Source organism: Scylla paramamosain, chromosome 22, assembly GCF_035594125.1.
Source record: "Scylla paramamosain isolate STU-SP2022 chromosome 22, ASM3559412v1, whole genome shotgun sequence".
In the NCBI taxonomy this organism is placed as follows: Eukaryota; Metazoa; Arthropoda; class Malacostraca; order Decapoda; family Portunidae; genus Scylla; species Scylla paramamosain.
The window spans coordinates 4,422,501-4,442,500 of NC_087172.1; the positions used below are offsets into that span (position 1 = coordinate 4,422,501).

At 39.5% G+C, this 20,000-nt stretch overlaps 1 protein-coding gene across 1 annotated transcript in view; it reads right to left on the reverse strand.

The window, feature by feature from the left end:
* Positions 1-20,000, reverse strand: part of LOC135111459 (transient receptor potential cation channel subfamily V member 5-like) — a 110,820-nt gene that overhangs the window by 58,550 nt on the left and 32,270 nt on the right. The window contains 4 exon segments of the mRNA XM_064024752.1: positions 2,912-2,993; positions 4,353-4,542; positions 9,119-9,301; positions 19,081-19,159. Coding sequence (XP_063880822.1) covers positions 2,912-2,993; positions 4,353-4,542; positions 9,119-9,301; positions 19,081-19,159 — 534 coding nt within the window.

Consider the following 20,000-nt stretch of genomic DNA (forward strand, 5'->3'; position numbering starts at 1 on the left):
TTTGTCTTTTTTTTTTGGCCTGCTGTTTTGTTTGTTTGTTTGTTTTCTATGCATATTTTCTTTCGACTTTGAACCATCTAATTGTCCTCTTTCTTCTTCTCCTCTTACTCTATCTCATCATCATCATCATCTTTTTTTCCTTTCTTTCTTTCTTTTTTCGTCTCCTGTTCTTTCCCTTCCTTCCTCTTCGTCCATGCTATCATATTTCTCCCTACAAGCGGACCCGAAAGGACCAACAGGTTTGCTGCTGCTTGGACTTCATTTGTGTTCTTATGTGTTCCTCCTCCTCCTCCTCCTCCTCCTCCTACTCTTCCTCTACCTCCACGTTCACTTCCTGCTGGCCCTCATCCTTATGCTCTACCTCCTCCTCCTCCTCTTCTATAATATATTCAACATTATTCTCTCACTTTCCCTACTGATTTGCATCTTATAGAGGGAAGAGGAAACGTGGAAACTCTTGTATTACTGCGTTGTTTCCTACCACACACACACACACACGCACACACACACGCACAGGGTTCAGTAGTAGCAGAGGTAGTGTATGATTCATGGCCATTAATACGTAAAGGTAATACTGATACCTCTATCGGATATCTGTGTTGTAGTGATGGTTCTCTTGCCGCGGATCTACATGCTTTGTGGTTTATATCTTCATGTATTCCTCGCTATAATTCCGTCCGTCCATTCACTGTTATGTTTGTCCACCTCATCCAAAGTCTTATGATGTATTTTCTTTATCTTCATGTATTCCTCACTGTACTCTCGTCCGTCCATTCACTGTTACCATCACACACTTGAGCCAAATGTCTTCTAGTTTACTCCTTATTTTGAAGCGTCCCTCCCTGTTCATCCACCAATCCACATCAATATTAAATGCATCACTCCATATTAATATAAAGGCACTCTTCACTTCATCTACCAGTCCACTTTTCATTCATCCATGCAATGCTTTAAATATGACTCAATAAACCCAGTAAGAAAGAAAAGTCCAGGTAAACACAGGTAAGAAACTCTCAATTATTCATCTGTTCATCCATTCCACTCACTTCCCACATAAGATTTCAAGCAGACGAGTAGGTGAACAGAAAGAAAATCCACATGTACAACCAAAAAGGTGAGAAGCGACAGGCCAGGTAAGATATCAGGAAGAGACAGGTAAGGAAAGATATCAGGAACAGACAGGTAAAGTTACAAAGACATTTACTATTCCCAAGTGTCGAGAAGAAGGTGTTTTACTTCCACACGTTCTTCCTCCTGCTTCCTCCTTGTTTTTCTCTTCACCTATTCTATCTTCATCTTTTTTTTTTTACTTCCTCTTCCTTTCTTACTCCTTACTTGTTATTATCTTCACCTGCTCTACTTCTTCCTTCCTGTCTTACGCTTCATCTGTCTTTCCTTCCGTAATTTCCTCTGCCATCTCTTTCTTTCCCTCCCTCCAACTCTTCTCTCATTTATCCCTTTCCTGTGCATCTTTACTCTCTCTCTCTCTCTCTCTCTCTCTCTCTCTCTCTCTCTCTCTCTCTCTCTCTCTCTCTCTCTCTCTCTCTCTCTCTCTCTCACATTTTTTTTACTCTTATTTTTTTCTTCTTTCTTTTCGGGTCCATCTCTATTCCATTTACACTCTTGCTCTTTTATCTCGTTCACATCTTTTTTCTTTACATATTTTTATCTTCCCTTTTCCTAACTTTGCCCTTCACTTTATCTCTCTCTCTCTCTCTCTCTCTCTCTCTCTCTGGGACAAAGTGCAGCGGTCATTTAAAGGTAAACTTTTTTCCTTCTCTTCTCTTCCCTTCCTTTCCTTTCCCTTCCCCTTGTTTATTTATTTTTTATTCAATCTTTCAGTAAAATTATTACTTTTTTTTCTTTCCTATTCTTTTTTTCCTCCTTTTTGTTATTTATCGTGTCCACTTCACATTTTTTCTCCCATATCCGTTGTTGTGTAATATTTCCTGCATTTGTCTCTGTTTCCCTTGTTCGCTTCCTTGCCTCGCCATTTGTACTTATTTATAGCTCAATTTTTCCATTTCTTATCTCATTGTCCCATTTCTTAACTCTCTCTTTTCTCTACCGTCTTTCTGTTCCTTCTCAGTTCCATCCCTTTTTTTTTCTTTTTTTTGTCCCCATCCTTCTCGTCCTCCTTCTCCTCTTCAACATTTTCTCTCTCTCTCTCTCTCTCTCTCTCTCTCTCTCTCTCTCTCTCTCTCTCTCTCTCTCTCTCTCTCTCTCTTACATTTGGATTTGATTAACCCACGTTTCCTTCCATCTTCCTCCTCCTCCTCTTCTCCCTTTCTCTCCTCTCCCTCTTTCTCCTCCTCCTTTTCTTCCTTTATATATTTCCTTTTACATCAGGATTGACTCGTGTTCCTATTCATCATCATCATCATCATCATCTTGTATTTCTTTTTTTCCTTTTTTTCTCCTCCTCCTCTTCCATTTTCTCTGCTTCATCATTTTATTGGCTATTTTTCCTTATCTTAATCCTCCTTCTCTTCCTCCTCACTAAACCTTACCTTTTATTATCGTCTCCTCTTCCTCCTCCTCCTTCTCCTCCTCGTCTTCCTCCTCCTCCTCCTCCTCGTCTTCCTCCTCCTCCTCCTCCTTCTCCTCCTCCTTCTCCTCTTCCTCTTCCTCCTCCTCCTCCTCCTGTTTTCTTCCACGTCAACCTTCACAACGCTCACAATAACAAACACCACCACCACTACCACTACTACTACTACTACTACTACTACTACTACTACTACCACTACTACACCATATCATTGCCACTACAACCAGAACCACAACCACCATTTTAATAACAAGCACCACTATAACTACTACTACTACTACTACTACCACCACCACTACTACCACCACAACCACCAACAAAAATACATCTGCACCTCGCTTACCTCGCCCTCTCAGTCCTTACCTTCGCCAGGATGAGCCGGTAACACTCCTCCTGCCCCAGACAGGCGGCGAAACTGAGCGGGTACTCCCCCCAATACACGTAGCTGTGAGTGACGGGGGTAAAGAAAACGTGGTTATAGTGAGAGTTGTAGGGAAGGGAAGGGGAGTGAGAGAGAGAGAGAGAGAGAGAGAGAGAGAGAGAGAGAGAGAGAGAGAGAGAGAGAGAGAGAGAGAGAGAGAGAGAGAGAGATTTTATATAGATGAAATATTTCACAGCACTCAAGGAGAAATGAGAATATAACACAAAAATACACATGAATAAACTATGATAAACGATAATTTTAAAAAATCATGTGAAATTGAAACAAAAAGTCATAAATGATGAAATAAAACACAGTGAAAACAACGGGAGAGAAATGAATGCACGAATGAGTGAACAACAATATGAACACAAAGGATATATGAAGATCAGGTGAAGGAAAGAGAAAATAACAAAGATAGGAAATATACACAAAGGACATGAATTAACAAAGTATATAATTAAATGATAGTTACATAACCATGCAGAAAGAGAGAGAGAGAGAGAGAGAGAGAGAGAGAGAGAGAGAGAGAGAGAGAGAGAGAGAGAGAGAGAGAGAGAGAGAGAGAGAGAGAGAGAGAGAGAGAGAGAGAGAGAGAGAGAGAGAGAGAAGGAATAAATATGCAAGGAAACAAAATGACAGAAATTTAAATACACTATAGATAGACAGACAGATAGACGCACAGACAGACAGACAGATAAATAAATAAAGATAAATAGATAGACAGAGATAGATAGATAGACACATACATACATACATACATACTTGCAGACAGACACAGGTAAGCCCTCCAATAGACACATATACACAATAACAAGACACTTGCCATATTTCTATTTCAATTTTCGTTTATGTTCAACTTTTAATGTATCCTTTATTGCATTTCTCTCTCTCTCTCTCTCTCTCTCTCTCTCTCTCTCTCTCTCTCTCTCTCTCTCTCTCTCTCTCTCTCTCTCTCTCTCTCTCTCTCTCTCTCTCTCTCTCTCTCTCTCTCTCTCTCTCTCTCTCTCTCTCTCTCTCTCTCTCTCTCTCTCTCTCTCTCTCTCTCTCTCTCTCTCTCTCACCAATCCACATAACATCTACACTCCCACTTCACTCACACTCACCCTCAAGTAATCTACACTTAAATTACTTACATTCAGCTTTGCGCAACTTACACTCACTCACTCAGGCTCACGCAACCTAAGCTCTCAGTTTAATCGCACTCAATCTCCTGCAATCTACACTCAATCTAACTCTACACTTTCGATTTACTCACACTCATCATCACACTCTACACTCATATCAGTCACACTCACCTTCACTGTAAACCCTCATCTCACACTCACCCTCATACGAAGCCCACTTTTCACCCACACTCAACCAAAGACTCCCTTCACTCACCCCTCATAGTTGGTCTGCACGCACAGGTCCACCCACTCATGGTCCAAAGAGTCCATTCTTGAGGTCTTCTGGTCCTCGGCACACATAAAGTTCCCCAGGCAGCGCTCGTGGTAGTTAGCGCCGTTGTCCAGCAGGAACTTAACCATGGAAGGATCCTCGTTCACTATGGCGATGTGAAGGACGCTCTCCCCTGCGCGGTGAAGGATTACAGAGGCTTACAAAGGATAACAAACTGTAACGGAACCTTAAGTCCTATCTAAGCTGTTTGATTACTCTATTCCACCTAACTACTGGAGGAAGAAAGCAGGCCGGAGTGGTGCAGGGAATGAAGAGTAGGAAGGGTTTGGAAGAGAGAGAAAGGGAGAGAGAGTTGTGGTGTGAAGGGTAAGGAAAGAAGAGGTGGTGGAGAAAAGAAGGGTGGTGTGAACGGAGAGGGAAGGAAAGGTGGTGATGAAGAGGACAAAAAAAAAAGATGACGGTAAATCAGTTTGATACATGAGAATTCTCTCTCTCTCTCTCTCTCTCTCTCTCTCTCTCTCTCTCTCTCTCTCTCTCTCTAGCAAGATTTTTTTAGCTTCTCATCTGATTCATAAGAACTTCATTTTTACAGTTTTCTCTCGTTTATCACTCATCTTTCTCCTCTTTCTCCTCCAGCTCTTTCTCCAGCTCCTCCTCCTCCTATTGTCCATCCTTTCCCCCCACCCCTCGGCCCTGCAGTCTGAGGTCACTTAAATCACGTGGATTCTTCAATTTTACCTGAATCACTGGGAATCAATCTTGCCTGACAGGTGAAAACTTAGCCAGACACCTCAAAGCCAGCTGGCCTTCCGCTGATCCTCCTCTGAACCAGTGTGACTTTACCTCCCTGAATAATGTTCCTTCTTCAATATTTCGACTCTCTCTCTCTCTCTCTCTCTCTCTCTCTCTCTCTCTCTCTCTCTCTCTCTCTCTCTCTCTCTCTCTGGTAGTGGTGGAAGTGAAATTCTTGCCATCATTTGCATTCCTACCTTATTTCTCCCTCTCTCCAGTCTATTCGTCTCTCTCTCTCTCTCTCTCTCTCTCTCTCTCTCTCTCTCTCTCTCTCTCTCTCTCTCTCTCTCTCTCTCTCTCTCTCTCTCTCTCTCTTCCTTTCAAGTGCTTTTATTACTTTTTTTCCTTCTTGCATCGTTTCCTCTGTTTCCTTTATTTCTTCCCCTCCTCACTTGCTTTACTCTATCCTCACATCTCTAGTTTCCCTTCCGTTCTTGTCCTATTTTTTCTCCTCCTTTTCTTCTGTTTTTTTTTCTCATGCTTCCCCTGTTGTCCACCTCTCTACTTTATTTCATTGCACCCTGTCCTTGCCCTCCTTTCCTCTACAAACCACTTACTCTTTGCAAACTCTTTCACTCCTCTGGTCTTAATTCTTGCCTCTTTTCCCATTGCCTCCCCCTTGTCTACCTTTCTTCCTCACTTCATTCTTTTTTTTTTCTTTCACCTACTCTGCTTTAATTTTGCGACTATTCCCTCTCTCCTTTAATTATTCTATTCACGTTAATTATGTACGATGTTATTAATCCTTTTCTTTCTTCCTCTTCTTTCTTTAGGCTTGTTTCACACATTTTTTTTTTCTATACCTTCAATTTTGAGTGATTTTTAACCTCTCTTTTGGAACTGGCATTCACAGTGAGCCTTTTTTTTTTCACTCTTTTTGTTGTCCTTGGCCAGTGTCCTTCTTATGTATATATAAAAAAAGGCAGCTTATCGCAAGAAATCAGTGCAGTTTTATTGTACCATTCACACGATGCCTTTGTGACTTGATTCCCGTGTGCCAGAGTCTCCTATATATTCTGGTGCCTATTTTTGCTTCCTCGCCTCCTTCACACCATCGCCGCGCCACCCTCAGCAGCTCCACATCTTTGCAAATCGTCAGCTTATCTCTATAGTACATTCTATTGTATGAATGACGTGGAGACGAATTCCAGTACTTGTTTGACTGGCCTGCTTTTCAAAATGCACGTAAGAAGTATTTGTTGCCCTGTTCGTCTCCACATTCCTATGCTTATTAGATGTTTGATTCATTTTCTAATAGCAAGTGTATTGTAGTCTTGAATTTAGCGAAGTTCATGTGGAAATAAGTAGAATCTTTAGTTTTTTTTCTTTTTTTTTCGGTAAATTTAGCATTTAGGTGAGCAATGAATGGAACAGGCGACTAATGATCATTCTTTCTTTCTTTTTTTTTTTTTATCTTTCGTCAGGGGAAATAACTGTTACATGTCACGTGATCCTCTTATATATATACTCTGTTCAGGATCCATACGAGTAAATAAGCTTTTCAAATCTGTCAGTCCTAAATCTTCCAAACCTTCCAAACCAATCAATCTTTTCAAACCTTCCAAACCTACCAAACCTTCCAAACCTGTCAATCCTTCCAAACATGCCAGACCTTTCAAGCCTGCCAAACCTTCCAAACCTTCCAAACCTGCCAAACCTTCCAAACCTGTCAAACCTTCCAAGCCTGACAAACCTTCCAAACCTGCCAAACCTTCCAAACCTGTCAAACCTTCCAAATATTCCAAATCTTTCAAGCCTTTTTTTATATACCAAATCTTCCAAACCTGCTAAACCTTCCAAACCTGCCAAACCTTCCAAATCTGCCAGACCTTTCAAGCCTGCCAAACCTTCCAAACCTTCCAACTTGTCAAACTTTCCAAACCTGCCAAACCTTCCAAACCTGTCAAACCTTCCAAACCTGTCAAACCTTCCAAACCTGCCAAACCTTCCAAACCTGCCAAACCTTCCAAGCCAGACAAACCTTCCAAACCTGCCAAACCTCCCAAACCTGTCAAACCTTCCAAATATTCCAAATCTTTCAAGCCTTTTTTATATACCAAATCTTCCAAACCTGCTAAACCTTCCAAACCTGCCAAACCTTCCAAATCTGCCAGACCTTTCAAGCCTGCCAAACCTTCCAAACCTTCCAACTTGTCAAACTTTCCAAACCTGCCAAACCTTCCAAACCTGTCAAACCTTCCAAACCTGTCAAACCTTCCAAACCTGCCAAACCTTCCAAACCTGTCAAACCTTCCAAACCTGTCAAACCTTCAAAATATTCCAAATCTTTCAAGCCTTCCAAACCTTCCAAACCTGTTAAATCTTCCAAAATTTCAAAACCTTCCAGAATTCTCTTATATTATCTGACGCAAATAGTCTCGCTCTTTTTTTTTTTTCTTTACATTTTCCCTATGCGGTCTCAGCGTCTCCGTGATGTCAGTGTTCTCGCTGGCCTCCTATTGGGTGTGCTGTTTTACGCGTGCTGTGATTGGCTCCCGCATGACGCTATGTTTGTGGTTCGTAGCGGCGTCATCCTCTTCAAAATGTTGTAGCACCCGTCTGTGTTGTGTTGTGTGATGTGCCCTGAAGCAACACGGCCTTCACTCACCTCGTAGCTAATGGATGCATATTTTCAGTGTACATTTGTTTATTTCTTTGAACGTGCTATTTTCTGTGGTACGCGGTCACAGTTTTACACACACACACACACACACACACACATACACACACATTTCTATTTACATTTTATTCTGGTTTTGTTTTCGTTTGCAACAAGTGACAAACTCTTCCTTCTGATTTTACACCAACAGTTTGCGTACCTTTCAGACGTATATTTTTGCATGTTAATCAGTGGCTTGTGAATATTGCACTTTTATATATTGTGGAGTACAGTTATTTATTTATTTTTTTCTCTATTTATTTATCAATTAATTTATTTGACTTTATTTTATTTATTATGTTTATTTATTTTCTATTTATTATTATTATTATTATTATTATTATTATTATTATTATTATTATTATTATTATTATTTATTACTTATTTATTTTTTCTTTTTTTTATTTATTTTTTGCTTGCTATCCTACGCCACCACCGTCACTACTGCACCGCCTGTGTACTGAACTGTCTCCCTGGGCATGTTATGCTACTACTTGTCCTCCAATGGCCTCAACGATGCCATGCCTTTGTCTTTGCAGTCGCACACACACACACACACACACACCGCCCATCACTCCTGTTACTTGTTCCACTACCGTCATCTTTTCATCTCAATAACCACCTCGGACATTTATCTACAAGTGACACATACAGGTTTCATCTACCTTGTCGGCAAAAAGATTATCGCCACACATACTGTCCTGGTGACCCCTGCCAGTTTCCGTCATCCTGCTGTGCCCTACATTCCTGCTGTCTCTGCTTCGTCACCACTCTGCACCACCCTGCGCAAACTCCAAGCCTTCACGATGACAGTACGCTCAGCTCTCCACTTCACAGCTTAAGTTACTCGCTTCCTGAAACTCAACTCCGCGCCACTACCTTCACTTCACCTTACCTAGTTATCAGGCTCAACATCTACAGCCTTTCAATACCTTACTTCACTTTACGTTTCTTCCCCTTCACCTATCCAATAGTCAGATTAAATCTCTATGTACCTTTCTTTAACCTCTTATACATCACTTTATCTTCCCTTCACCTACTTGGCGTTCATTAACTCAGTCTCTACATTTATTCATTTAATCTTATACACCTCATCTTACATTCCCTTCGTAATTATCACACTAAACCTCTACATAAATTACTTCCTATAACCTCCTACACTTCACCTTACTCTTCCTTCACTTACCAGACATTCACCAACAACCTCAACACATTTCCCTTCAACATCCAGCCCTCCACCTCACCTTTCCTTCACCTTCAGCACCAATAACCATCTCTAACTCCCCCATTCACGTACCGTAATACTCATCACACAGGTAGATGTCGTTGATTAGGTTCGGGAAGTGCCTGATAAGTCTCTTGGCCAAGTCATTGTGGACGGAAGTGGCGTTCAAGACACACAAGTGCAGCACACTCTCCCCAACAGCCCCCACGTGCGCCAGGTCCCAGCACGCGTAGCGGTAGGTGAGGTGGTCCGTAGCTGCCGAGGGGCAAAGGGTGAGTACAGGTAAGCTCTCTTGACCTAACCTAACTAAGCCTAAAGGGGGAGTGAGGGAGAGAGAGCGAGAGGTAAGAAATGTGCGGTGTGGGAATGACGTAAGATACAAGAGGGACTGAGAATACGTGGTGAGAGAGAGAGAGAGAGAGAGAGAGAGAGAGAGAGAGAGAGAGAGAGAGAGAGAGAGAGAGAGAGAGAGAGAGAGAGAGAGAGAGAGAGAGAGAGAGAGAGAGAGCACTGAAAAAAAAGACGAGACAGGCTACTGGCACAAAAACACAAAATGAAAAGAAAAAAAAAACATAACAGTCTATATTGTGATGAATAAGAGGAGCAACAGACTACACAGGGCTGGAAGGGAGGACGCCTACATGCTTACGCTCCCCGCTGGCCAGGGATAGTAATAATGACAGTAAAGGAATGACAAAAGCAGCAGCATTACAAAGGATTGCAAAGGAGGCACAAATGGCAACACAACTACAGGTCTTCGTTAGCCTCTCCGTCCCCTATACTGCAAGTTCACCAACGCAAATTTCCTCCATGAACATTTGGCTATTTCACTAACCAGACCTCTTACAGAATAGATCTTCTCGTAGTATGTTATGTTACGTGATGTTGGGGAAATTTACTTAAAGGGAAACATGCTCTTGGTTCTTATACTGCAAGTTCACCCACATAAATTTCCGGCCTTGAACATTTCACCAACCAGATCTTTTACAGAATACACAGAGCCTCGTATGATACTTTATGTTGTGTTACTTTGGGGAAATTTACTAAGGAGGAGCATTTTCGGGTAAAGTTTTCATTGAGTAGTTCTTCGTGAGTGGAATTTACGAAGCTGAACCGTACAGAGAAGCGTTTCCTCTGAGTTGTGTGTATTGTCTGTACGTGGCTGGAACTAATTAACGAAGAGCGAGGTATAAGTTAGTGCGTGTTAGATAGTTTGAACCGGAGATTGGCTAAATTTCTGGGTAATGACGGCAGATGGAAAGTTTATGCGCTAAGAAATTCCTTGATGCAGACCACCAGGTAATCTGCGATCTCCTTATTTTATTATGTTCTCAGTTTTCAGAGGAACGTTTCTTGTCAAGATGAGCAAACTTCACGATCGCGACTGATATGAAAATTACGAGTTTGATAAAAAAAGAAAATTGTCCCAGTCATAAAAAAATAAATGAATGAATAAATTAATATGTAAATAAATAAGTAAATGAATAAATAACTGGTCTGAAACGAACAGTGACAACAGGAACTTGAATTGAAAAAAAAATTATTATCACGTTCACGCTCGAGAAAAGTCAGTTTTAATCAACTATTAACCCTTTCACTGGTAAATCAATTCTCCCATAATCACCAACAATTTTCTAGACATATTTTAGTAATAGTGTCTTAATTAAATATCTAGTATGTAGCCGAGACGAGACAAAATTAACTCTAAACTGTCTCTTTTTCTGGATAAGACGAAATTAACTCCACATTTTCTCTTTTCCTATGTAAGACGAAGTTATCTCCATATTTTCTCTCTCTCTTTTCTAGACAAGACAAAATTAATTACACTTTCTGTCTCTTTTTCTACAGAAGATATAATTAACACCATATTATTTCCCTTTTTCTATGTCTATGCAGAGATGTTTACGGTGTGAACGTTAAGAGAGGATGAACCCAGCAATGATAAATCTACAGGAAAACTACTCGACTTCATCAGTTTCAAGATATTTCCCAGGTAAATTTTTGGAGATGTGATTCCTATGATATGTGAACAGTTAATTGTTTATTTATTTATTTTTTTACCAGTGAGCCTTTTCTTTCAATGGGACTTTTATCAATCCGCCTTTTTTTTTTAACTCTAAGCCAATTTTTCAGTGGATCTTTTTTTTTCAGAGGGCTTTTTTTTTCTTCTAATTTTGTTACCCTTGGCCGGTGCACCTCCTACATAGAAAAAGAAAGTCTCCTAAGTTTACGTCCTTAAATATTTTCAAGATGTTAAATGTTATAATTAGGTCTCTTCTTATCCTCCCCTTATAAAATTTTCATATAGTCTTGGTATCAGTTTGGCTAATCTACATACTTCACCTCATTTATTTTTTCAGTATCCTTTCCGTATTAACACTTAAAATCCAGGTGGCTTCTTTAAACATATCAAATCAGTCTATTCCAGCTTGAAATCGTACAAAACTAGACACTTCCAGATAGAGAATTATATTATACACAACACAAAGCTCATTGATTTAAAGACAGCACCCGTGAAACTTATTAAAAACATATAATATCAACTCCAATAAGAAGACAAGACAGCCACGGGATATAGAGGGTTAAGATGACCTGAAGCGTACACAACATTCTGCATCAAGGAACATAGGTGAGCTATGCCACACGAGTCACTTTGCTGGCTTAAAGTTATTTATTTATTTATTTATTTTTTGCAATAAAACTAAAAAAATCAGGGTAATAGTATAACAGCAGGGAGCAAAGCAGGGATGGGAGGAGGGAAGGAGAAGAAACAAAATATAATTATGTACTTGAATATATGAAAATGAAGTAAGAGAGATGAGAGAGAGAGAGAGAGAGAGAGAGAGAGAGAGAGAGAGAGAGAGAGAGAGAGAGAGAGAGAGAGAGAGAGAGAGAGAGAGAGAGAGAGAGAGAGAGAGAGAGAATATTTGGTGACTCTGCAATGAGGCAATATGAATAAAATATGAAATGCAAACTAATGTACTTGAAACTCTGGTAAATGACACATGGAAATAAATGAAGACGAGAGGCGCGACAGTAACAAGGCAAAATTAAGATAGAGATAAAATAACATTAAAAAAAATTGACTTTGAATATTCAGTAAACAACAACGCTATTCTTTCACTCCTCTACACCTTCCCTCTACATCTTCCCTCTTTTCTCCCTTTCTCTACTATCTCCTACTTCCCTCCTGTCTTCCCCGCACTACCATTATGAAGGGAAAAATCTGAAACCACCAACATTATCCACAAGAAAGAGCAAACTCCACTCTTCCTCACTTCTTCCCCTTCCTCCTCTCTCTCTTCTTCATCATCATCTATCTTCGTATCTTCTTCCCACGCAACGAAGAGTAAAAAAGTGGCAATAATCCCCGAAAATTACTGATGATACGCACTTTGAGGAAATATTAGACAGAAAATGAGTGGAGAAAACGAGAGAGAGAGAGAGAGAGAGAGAGAGAGAGAGAGAGAGAGAGAGAGAGAGAGAGAGAGAGAGAGAGAGAGAGTGTGTGTGTGTGTGTGGGGGGGGGTGTTTGTGTGTGTGTGTACAGGTAAGAAAGGCATGACAAAATAGTAAAGGTGTGGACGAGATAAAAGAAAAGATAAATTGAATACACACAAACAGAAACTAAAATAAAGTTAGGTAAGAAATAAAGAAATCAAGGTTGTTAAAGAGAGAGAGAGAGAGAGAGAGAGAGAGAGAGAGAGAGAGAGAGAGAGAGAGAGAGAGAGAGAGAGAGAGAGAGAGAGAGAGAGAGAGAGAGAGAGACTTTCATAACTAAATAAGTGGTTAACTTGGTGCTGAAAATAATTATGTATTTTATTCACAAAAGCTGAGCACAGGATTCGGGAAAAAAAGAATGCTATTTTTTTTATTACGATTTTTTTTTTTTTGTACTAATTCATTGCACAGTTTCCTGAAAAAAATAATGGAGGAAATAATTGATTCTAGCATCTATATTATTTTATTTTTGTTGTTATATTACTGCTATTATTATTATTATTATTATTATTATTATTATTATTATTATTATTATTATTATTACTACTACTACTACTACTACTACTACTACTACTACTACTACTACTACTACTACTACTACTACTGATAATAATAATAATAATAATAATAATAATAACAATAATAATAATATTAATAATAACTATTACTACCACCACCACCACCAGCACTACTACTACTACTACTACTACTACTATTACAACAAATACGACCACTTCTGCCATTTATCCATCACTATTATTGTTTTGCTCTGCTTATTATAATGAGCACATAATGAGGAGAATATAATCTAATAAAGTCTACTAAAACTCTAATAAAAAATGCGGCTGTGCAGGTGGGTGAGTAATTAAACGAATTAAGATCCAGTTATGAAAGTACGATGAGAGGTAAGTAGGTGTGAGAGAGAGAGAGAGAGAGAGAGAGAGAGAGAGAGAGAGAGAGAGAGAGAGAGAGAGGGAGAGGGAGAGGGAGAGGGAGAGGGAAAGGAAGGGGAAGGGAGAGAGAGTAAAGCCTTATTTCTCACTTTCTTTCTCCTTTTGTTTCTCCTATGAGTGTTTCTCTCTTCCTTCTGACACCTTCAATATTATCTTATTTTTCCACCTGCCTACCCCTTCTCTCTCCCTCTCTCCTTTTATTTATTTATTTATCTATTTATTTTTTTTTTTATCTCACTTCCTCCGCATTTTGTTCTCTCTTTCTCTCTTCTTTTCCTCCCTAACCAGTGAATCACGTTCTCTGCGTTTATATCTTTCTCTATTTCTTGTGCTTCCATCCTGTGTTTCTCTTTCATATTATTCTCCCTTGGCTGTGCTATTACTTCTCCTTCACCCTGCAATTATCTTTGTCTCCCTTCCTTCGTTCACTACCTGTATGCTGCCTCATATTTGTTTCCCATCTCCGTGTCATGAGATCTGTGTGGTTGGAATGTCCTGAGACTGATATTTCTTCATTTCTGTCTTATGTTCTCGAGGGAAGAGTCACTGGAGCTTATTCTTGTCTTCCTAACGAGTTGCAGAGTCATATATCGCTGTTCTATTACCCGTTTATTTTCCGTCTTCGCGTCATGATATTTTGTATGTGTGGAATGTTCGAAACTCTGATATTTCTTCAGTATTGTCTTGTATTTTCAAGGAAGAGTGAGTGAAGAGTATTGCTGTCTTTTCTTGTCAGTTACATAATCATTTATTACTCTGCTCTATTACCTTTCTATTTATAATCTTTGCGTCATGATATTTTGTGTTCATGTAATGTTCTAACTCTGATTATTTTTTCGTATGGTCTTTTATTTACGAGAGAAGTGTCAGTGGACGGTGTTGTTGTCCTTTCTAGTGAGTTCCATAATCATTTATTACTCTGTTCTCTTACGTTCTTATTTTCAATCTTTGCGTCATGATGTTTTGTGTTCATGTAATGTTCTATTATTTTTCTTTCCGTATGCTCTTATATTTTCGAAAGAAGTCAATAAAGAGTATTCTTCTTTTATTTATATTCAGTTACAGAATCATTTATCACTTTGCTCTCTTACTCAATCTTTGCTCAATCTCAATCTCTTTGCTCTCTTTTCAATCTTTGTGTCATAACATTTGTGTTCATGGAATGTTCTAGCACTGATATTTCTTCCGTGTTGTCTCATATTTTCAAGGGAAGAGTCAATGGAGAGTATTGCCTTTCTAACCAGTTACACAGTCATGTATCACTATGTTCCATTAGCCCCGTAGCTCCTCCTAACTTTATTTCATACAGCTCTCTGGCAGGAAAATAAGTGGCCTCTTTTACCTCCTCATAAAATTAGCTCATACATACATCTCTCTGACGGGAAAATAAGGATGATTTTTGCCTTTCTGTAAGTGCTAGTGGACATTTATTACTTGGCATTACTTCTCCATAGCGTCATGAATCATATACTTATTTACCGAGAAAATGAGTACTCTTGTCTTGCCAGCTGTTACTACGAATACAGAGTTCTATTGCTCTTCCGTATAACTTATCTTCTCTTAACATAATTTTTCACATCTGCCCATCAGAGAAAAATACGAAGAATTAATAATATTCGATTTACGAGAAGGTTCAGTTACCACTCTACTATTTTCTCACATCCTCGTTTCTCATGCATCTATCCATCAAATAAAATGGCGGGTTGGTTGTTTTATTGATGGAGTCAGGGGAATGTTCTGTTACCGCTCTATTATTCACTCACTTGCTTACTTCTCATACATCTATCCATCAGAGGTAATGAGGGTTGTATGTCTGATATTCCAAGTCAGGAGAACGTTCTCTTACCACTCTATTGTTTCCACTAAGCCACATTATTCACGTTGTAATTTGTGAAGGTGAGATACATGGGTTGTGTTGTAGGCAGGTAGTGAACAGACTGCGGGCTGAGAAATTAATCTTCATTCAAAGTAATTTATAATCCTGTGTACCTTTCACTACTTGCTATGAGATTATCGTTAGTAAAGTGTATTATCCAAGTGCTGTCTTTATAAACATGAGGGCCAAAGGTACTCAGAGGTAGAAAACATTTGATTTGTTTGATGACATTTGATGACTAAAAGATAATCTTCACTCAAACTAATTTATAATCTTGCGTTCCTCTCAGCACCTGTATAAATGAGATTATCGTTGGTGATGAATGATCCAAGCACTGATAAGCATGAAGGCCAAATGTATGAGGTAGAAAACAGTCTTTATTTGATAACTGCGTAATAAGCAGCGAAGTATTAAAGGACATGGAAGATGTAATGAACTGTATTGTTAAAGATGAAACTGTCTGATGCACTGCCTTGACAATTCTGCTAAGGACAAAATGTGTGTTGGGTTTCGTGTTTCTGGACTAAAACAATAATGAAGAAGGAAAGAAAGAAAGAAAGAAAATAAAAAATAAAATTATATAAAAAATAAAAAATAAAAATAAAAATAAATAGATAAAATAAATAAATAAGTGAATGATTAAATAAAATAATATAAAATAAAAGGCCATTAATAATCTAAAGGAAAAAAAAAGGGATAAAACGATGGTGAAAGATGCAATGAACTGTATGTACGATAAACTGTCTGACGCACTGCCATGAAAAACTTAATGAAGACGAAATGTGCTCACTTTTGCATTACGGGGCTAAACTTCCTAACTTCCTAATTGCGTACGTTCCTTCACCCCGCGACCTCGCCCTTCAAGACCTTCTATTCAGTCTCAGCCCTAATCTGGCCACCTTTTGTTAAGCGTTAACCAATGTAATCAATCCTTCATCTGTTTAACTGGTAAACTCTGAAACTCTCTACTCGTAACCGTTTTTTCTTCTTTCTCTCTCTCTCTCTCTCTCTCTCTCTCTCTCTCCTTCCCGTGACTTAAACTGTTTCTAAAAGGCAGTATCGAGATATCTCTGGAATTTAATTAATAAACTCCTGAAGTTTTTATATTTACATTCTGAAAGCAGCAAGCAATGTTTTTTTTTTTTTGTTTTCTCTAATTTTTTTATCCCTGACAAAATTTCTTGCCGCAAAAAGTGAATAAATTAATAAAAGTTTCCGTGGCAAAATTTTTTGACATAAAAAATGAATAAATAAATAAATAAATAAATAAATAAAAGTCTATTCGGCAATGAAAAAAAAGAGTGATTGGGAAGCATAACAAGGCACAGTGAAGTGTGTAATGAGCAGCCACGGCGAGAAATGATGAAACAGACTTCATAAATTTCCATTAATGAGACGCTATATCACTTTTCTTCTCACTTAATGCAGTATAGAATCGGTATCGGAATATAGAGTCTACAGTACTTATTTAAATACTGATTTTATCTGTGACATCACTTCTGGACTGAGATGTACATTCAGGGTGTTCCAAAAAGATGAACACTACTTGAAATTACTAAGACTCTACAGCCATGAGCCAGCTGTGAATAAGACTCTTACCATTTAAAAAAGAAAAGAAAGAGGGAATGAAGTCTCAAATATCCACATTATATCCATGGTTTATTCGTGGCGGCACAGAAACAGTAATTTCATAACGTGTCCATCTTTTTTAAACACCCTGAACTTATCAAATTTGGCACTTTTTTGTTTGAGTACAGGCCTTTTTTTTTCCTTTTATATATTGTGGCTGATCTTGACCAGTACCCCTTTTACTCATACGAAAAAAAAAAAACAGATTACGTGTCGCTTTAAAAACCTTTCTTTCTTCTTCCATCCTCCCTCCATCCTTCCCTGATCTTCTTCTCCTTTCGGGTTCTCCCATTAAGAGTCACCACAGCGGATCATCCCTCTCCAATACGCTCGGCCTTCTGCGCCTACCCTTGTCACACCCACTACTTTCCCTTGCCCTCACCCTTTCCTCATCCCTCCCTCATCTCCTTACATTAAATAAACCTACACACTTTCCCATCCTCTCACAGGAAATATAAGAAAATTTTCACAGTTTTTATGAAGGAAAGAACTGTGTGTACCGCATTACCGATTCACTGAACTTTCGTCTAATGTACAGAGGAGTGGACACAATTAATAAACGAGGGAATTATTAAACTCACGCTGGATAATTGTTCACATTTTCCGCTTCGCAACTCTCGTCCATATAACCGAAGCGTTCATAAAAGTGAAGGAGCTTATGTATTTATTGTTATATTCTTTTACGTTCCTCTCCTTACGTCCATCTCTCTCTCTCTCTCTCTCTCTCTCTCTCTCTCTCTCTCTCTCTCTCTCTCTCTCTCTCTCAGCAAAACTCTCCCGCACCATTCTTCATCCCGCTCTCACATCTTTATCACCCTTCTTTTTTCTTCTCTCTTTCGCTTCCCTCCTCCCTTATCAGTGTCCTGCTCTCCTTCATTTCGCTCCTTCCTTCATATTTTCTCAAACTACAACCCTGACAATGGTATTTCTCTCTCTCTCTCTCTCTCTCTCTCTCTCTCTCTCTCTCTCTCTCTCTCTCTCTCTCTCTCTCTCTCTCTCTCTCTCTCTCTCTCTCTCTCTACCTATCTAATTATCCATCTGTTTACATATATACCTTTCTTTGTGTCTATGTATCTGTTTACATATCCATCTACATATCTTTCTATCTATCTATCTATCTATCTATCTATCTATCCGTCTATCAATCTCTATATTTATTTATCTACATATTTATCTATCTATCTCTCTATCTATTAAATCTTTGTATCTCTTTTTCCCCCTCTCTCCTCCATTCCCTGTCTTTCTTTGTTCCTCCTCTATTTCTTTCTTCCTCATTCCTTCTTCATCTACCCTTTCTTTTTTCCTCTATTTTCAACAACTTTTCTTTCTTCCTTTCCTCCTATTGTCCTCTCCCCTCTCCTCCTTCATTCTCCTATCTCCTTCTCTTCCTCTCTTAACTTTTCTCTCCAATCTCTCTTTATTCCCTCCTTCTCCTCCCTCTACTGTCTCTACTCTCCTTTCTCCCCTTCTACCTCACCTGTCTACTTCTCTCCTCCCTCTTTTACCTCTACTTTATTTTCCTCCTCCCTCTTCTCCTGCCTCCACTATCACTAATTCTCTTCTCCCTCTTTTCCAGTTTCTCTATTCCTCTTTTCTGTCTCCTATCTTCAAGGTCTCTATTCCTTCCCTCCTTCTGCCTCCGCTGTTTCTGCCTCTCTTCCCTCCTTTTCCTCCTTTTTCCATTGTTTCTACCTTCCCTGTCTTCTTTCTTCTTTTACCTCCTGTCTACTTTTTTTTTTCTCTTCTGTCTACACCTTCTTTACTCTTTTCCCACCACCAATGTCTTTGTCTCTCTTCCTTCTCCTCTTTCTCTACTGCCTACTCCTCCTCGTCCTCTTCTCCTTCCTTCTCTCTCCAGTGTCTCTGAGTCTCTTCCCTCTTCCACCTCCTTTGTGTCTGCCTCTCTCACATCTTCTGCTTCCAGTGTCATCAGTCATTCTTTCTCTTCTTCCACGGGTACTGTCTCTACCTCTCTTCATTCTTCTACTTCCTCTACTGTGTCTACTCTTCCTCCTCCTCCTTCTCTACAGCCGCTCCCCCATTCCCCCCTCTTTCTCTCTCCCTCACAGACTCACTTCGGTCAGGCGGCATCTTCCCAGGAATGTACTTCCCCGCCACGGACTCGTCGTCAGGGAGGTTCTTGGGCGGAGTAATCTGCAAAGAAGTGAAACGACCAAAGTTAAGGTGTTACTCTTCCTTCCTCTCTCTCTCTCTCTCTCTCTCTCTCTCTCTCTCTCTCTCTCTCTCTCTCTCTCTCTCTGCTTCCCCAAGGACATTTTTTACCGGCTTTTCCCTCCCGTTTCCAAGACCTTCGCCTACCTCCTCCTCCTCCTCCTCCTCCTCTTCCTCCTCCTGCTTTTCCTCCTCCTCTTCCTCCCTTTTCTTCTTGCCCACCAAGTCGCACCAGCGGTCCATTCCTTTCCCCGAAGTGATAGTTTATTCTCCTCGTCCTTCTCCTCCTCCTCCTCCTCCTCCTCCTCCTCCTCCTCCTCCTCCTCCTCCTCGTTCTTCTTGCTCCTCCTTCTGTGCCTCTTTCTATTAGCTCGTTTTCTCTTCCTTATCGTCATTCTCAGGTCCTTCTCTTTCCCTATTCTTTCTTGTTATCCTCTTAACTTTTCCTATGATCTTTTTTCGCTTCCTTTTTTGTTTTTGTTGTTATTGTTGTTGTCGTTGTTGTCGTTGATGTTGTTTGTTGTTGTTTGTTGTTGTTGTTGTTGTTGTTGTTGTTGTTGTTGTTGTTGTTGTTGTTCTTGTTGTTGTTCTTGGTCTTCTTGTTCTTCTTGTTCCTGTTCTTGTTCTTGTTCTCTTGTTTTCTTCTTCTTGTTCTCTTCTACTTCTCTTCCTTTTTTCTTTTTTTCTTCTCCTCCTTTTCCTCCTCTTATTATCCTTTTACAGCTTCCTCCTTCTTCAACTCCTCCTCTTCTCCTCCTCATCCTCCTCATTTTTCATCGTCATCCCTCTCTTAACTTCCTTCTTTTTTTTAATTTTTCTTTCT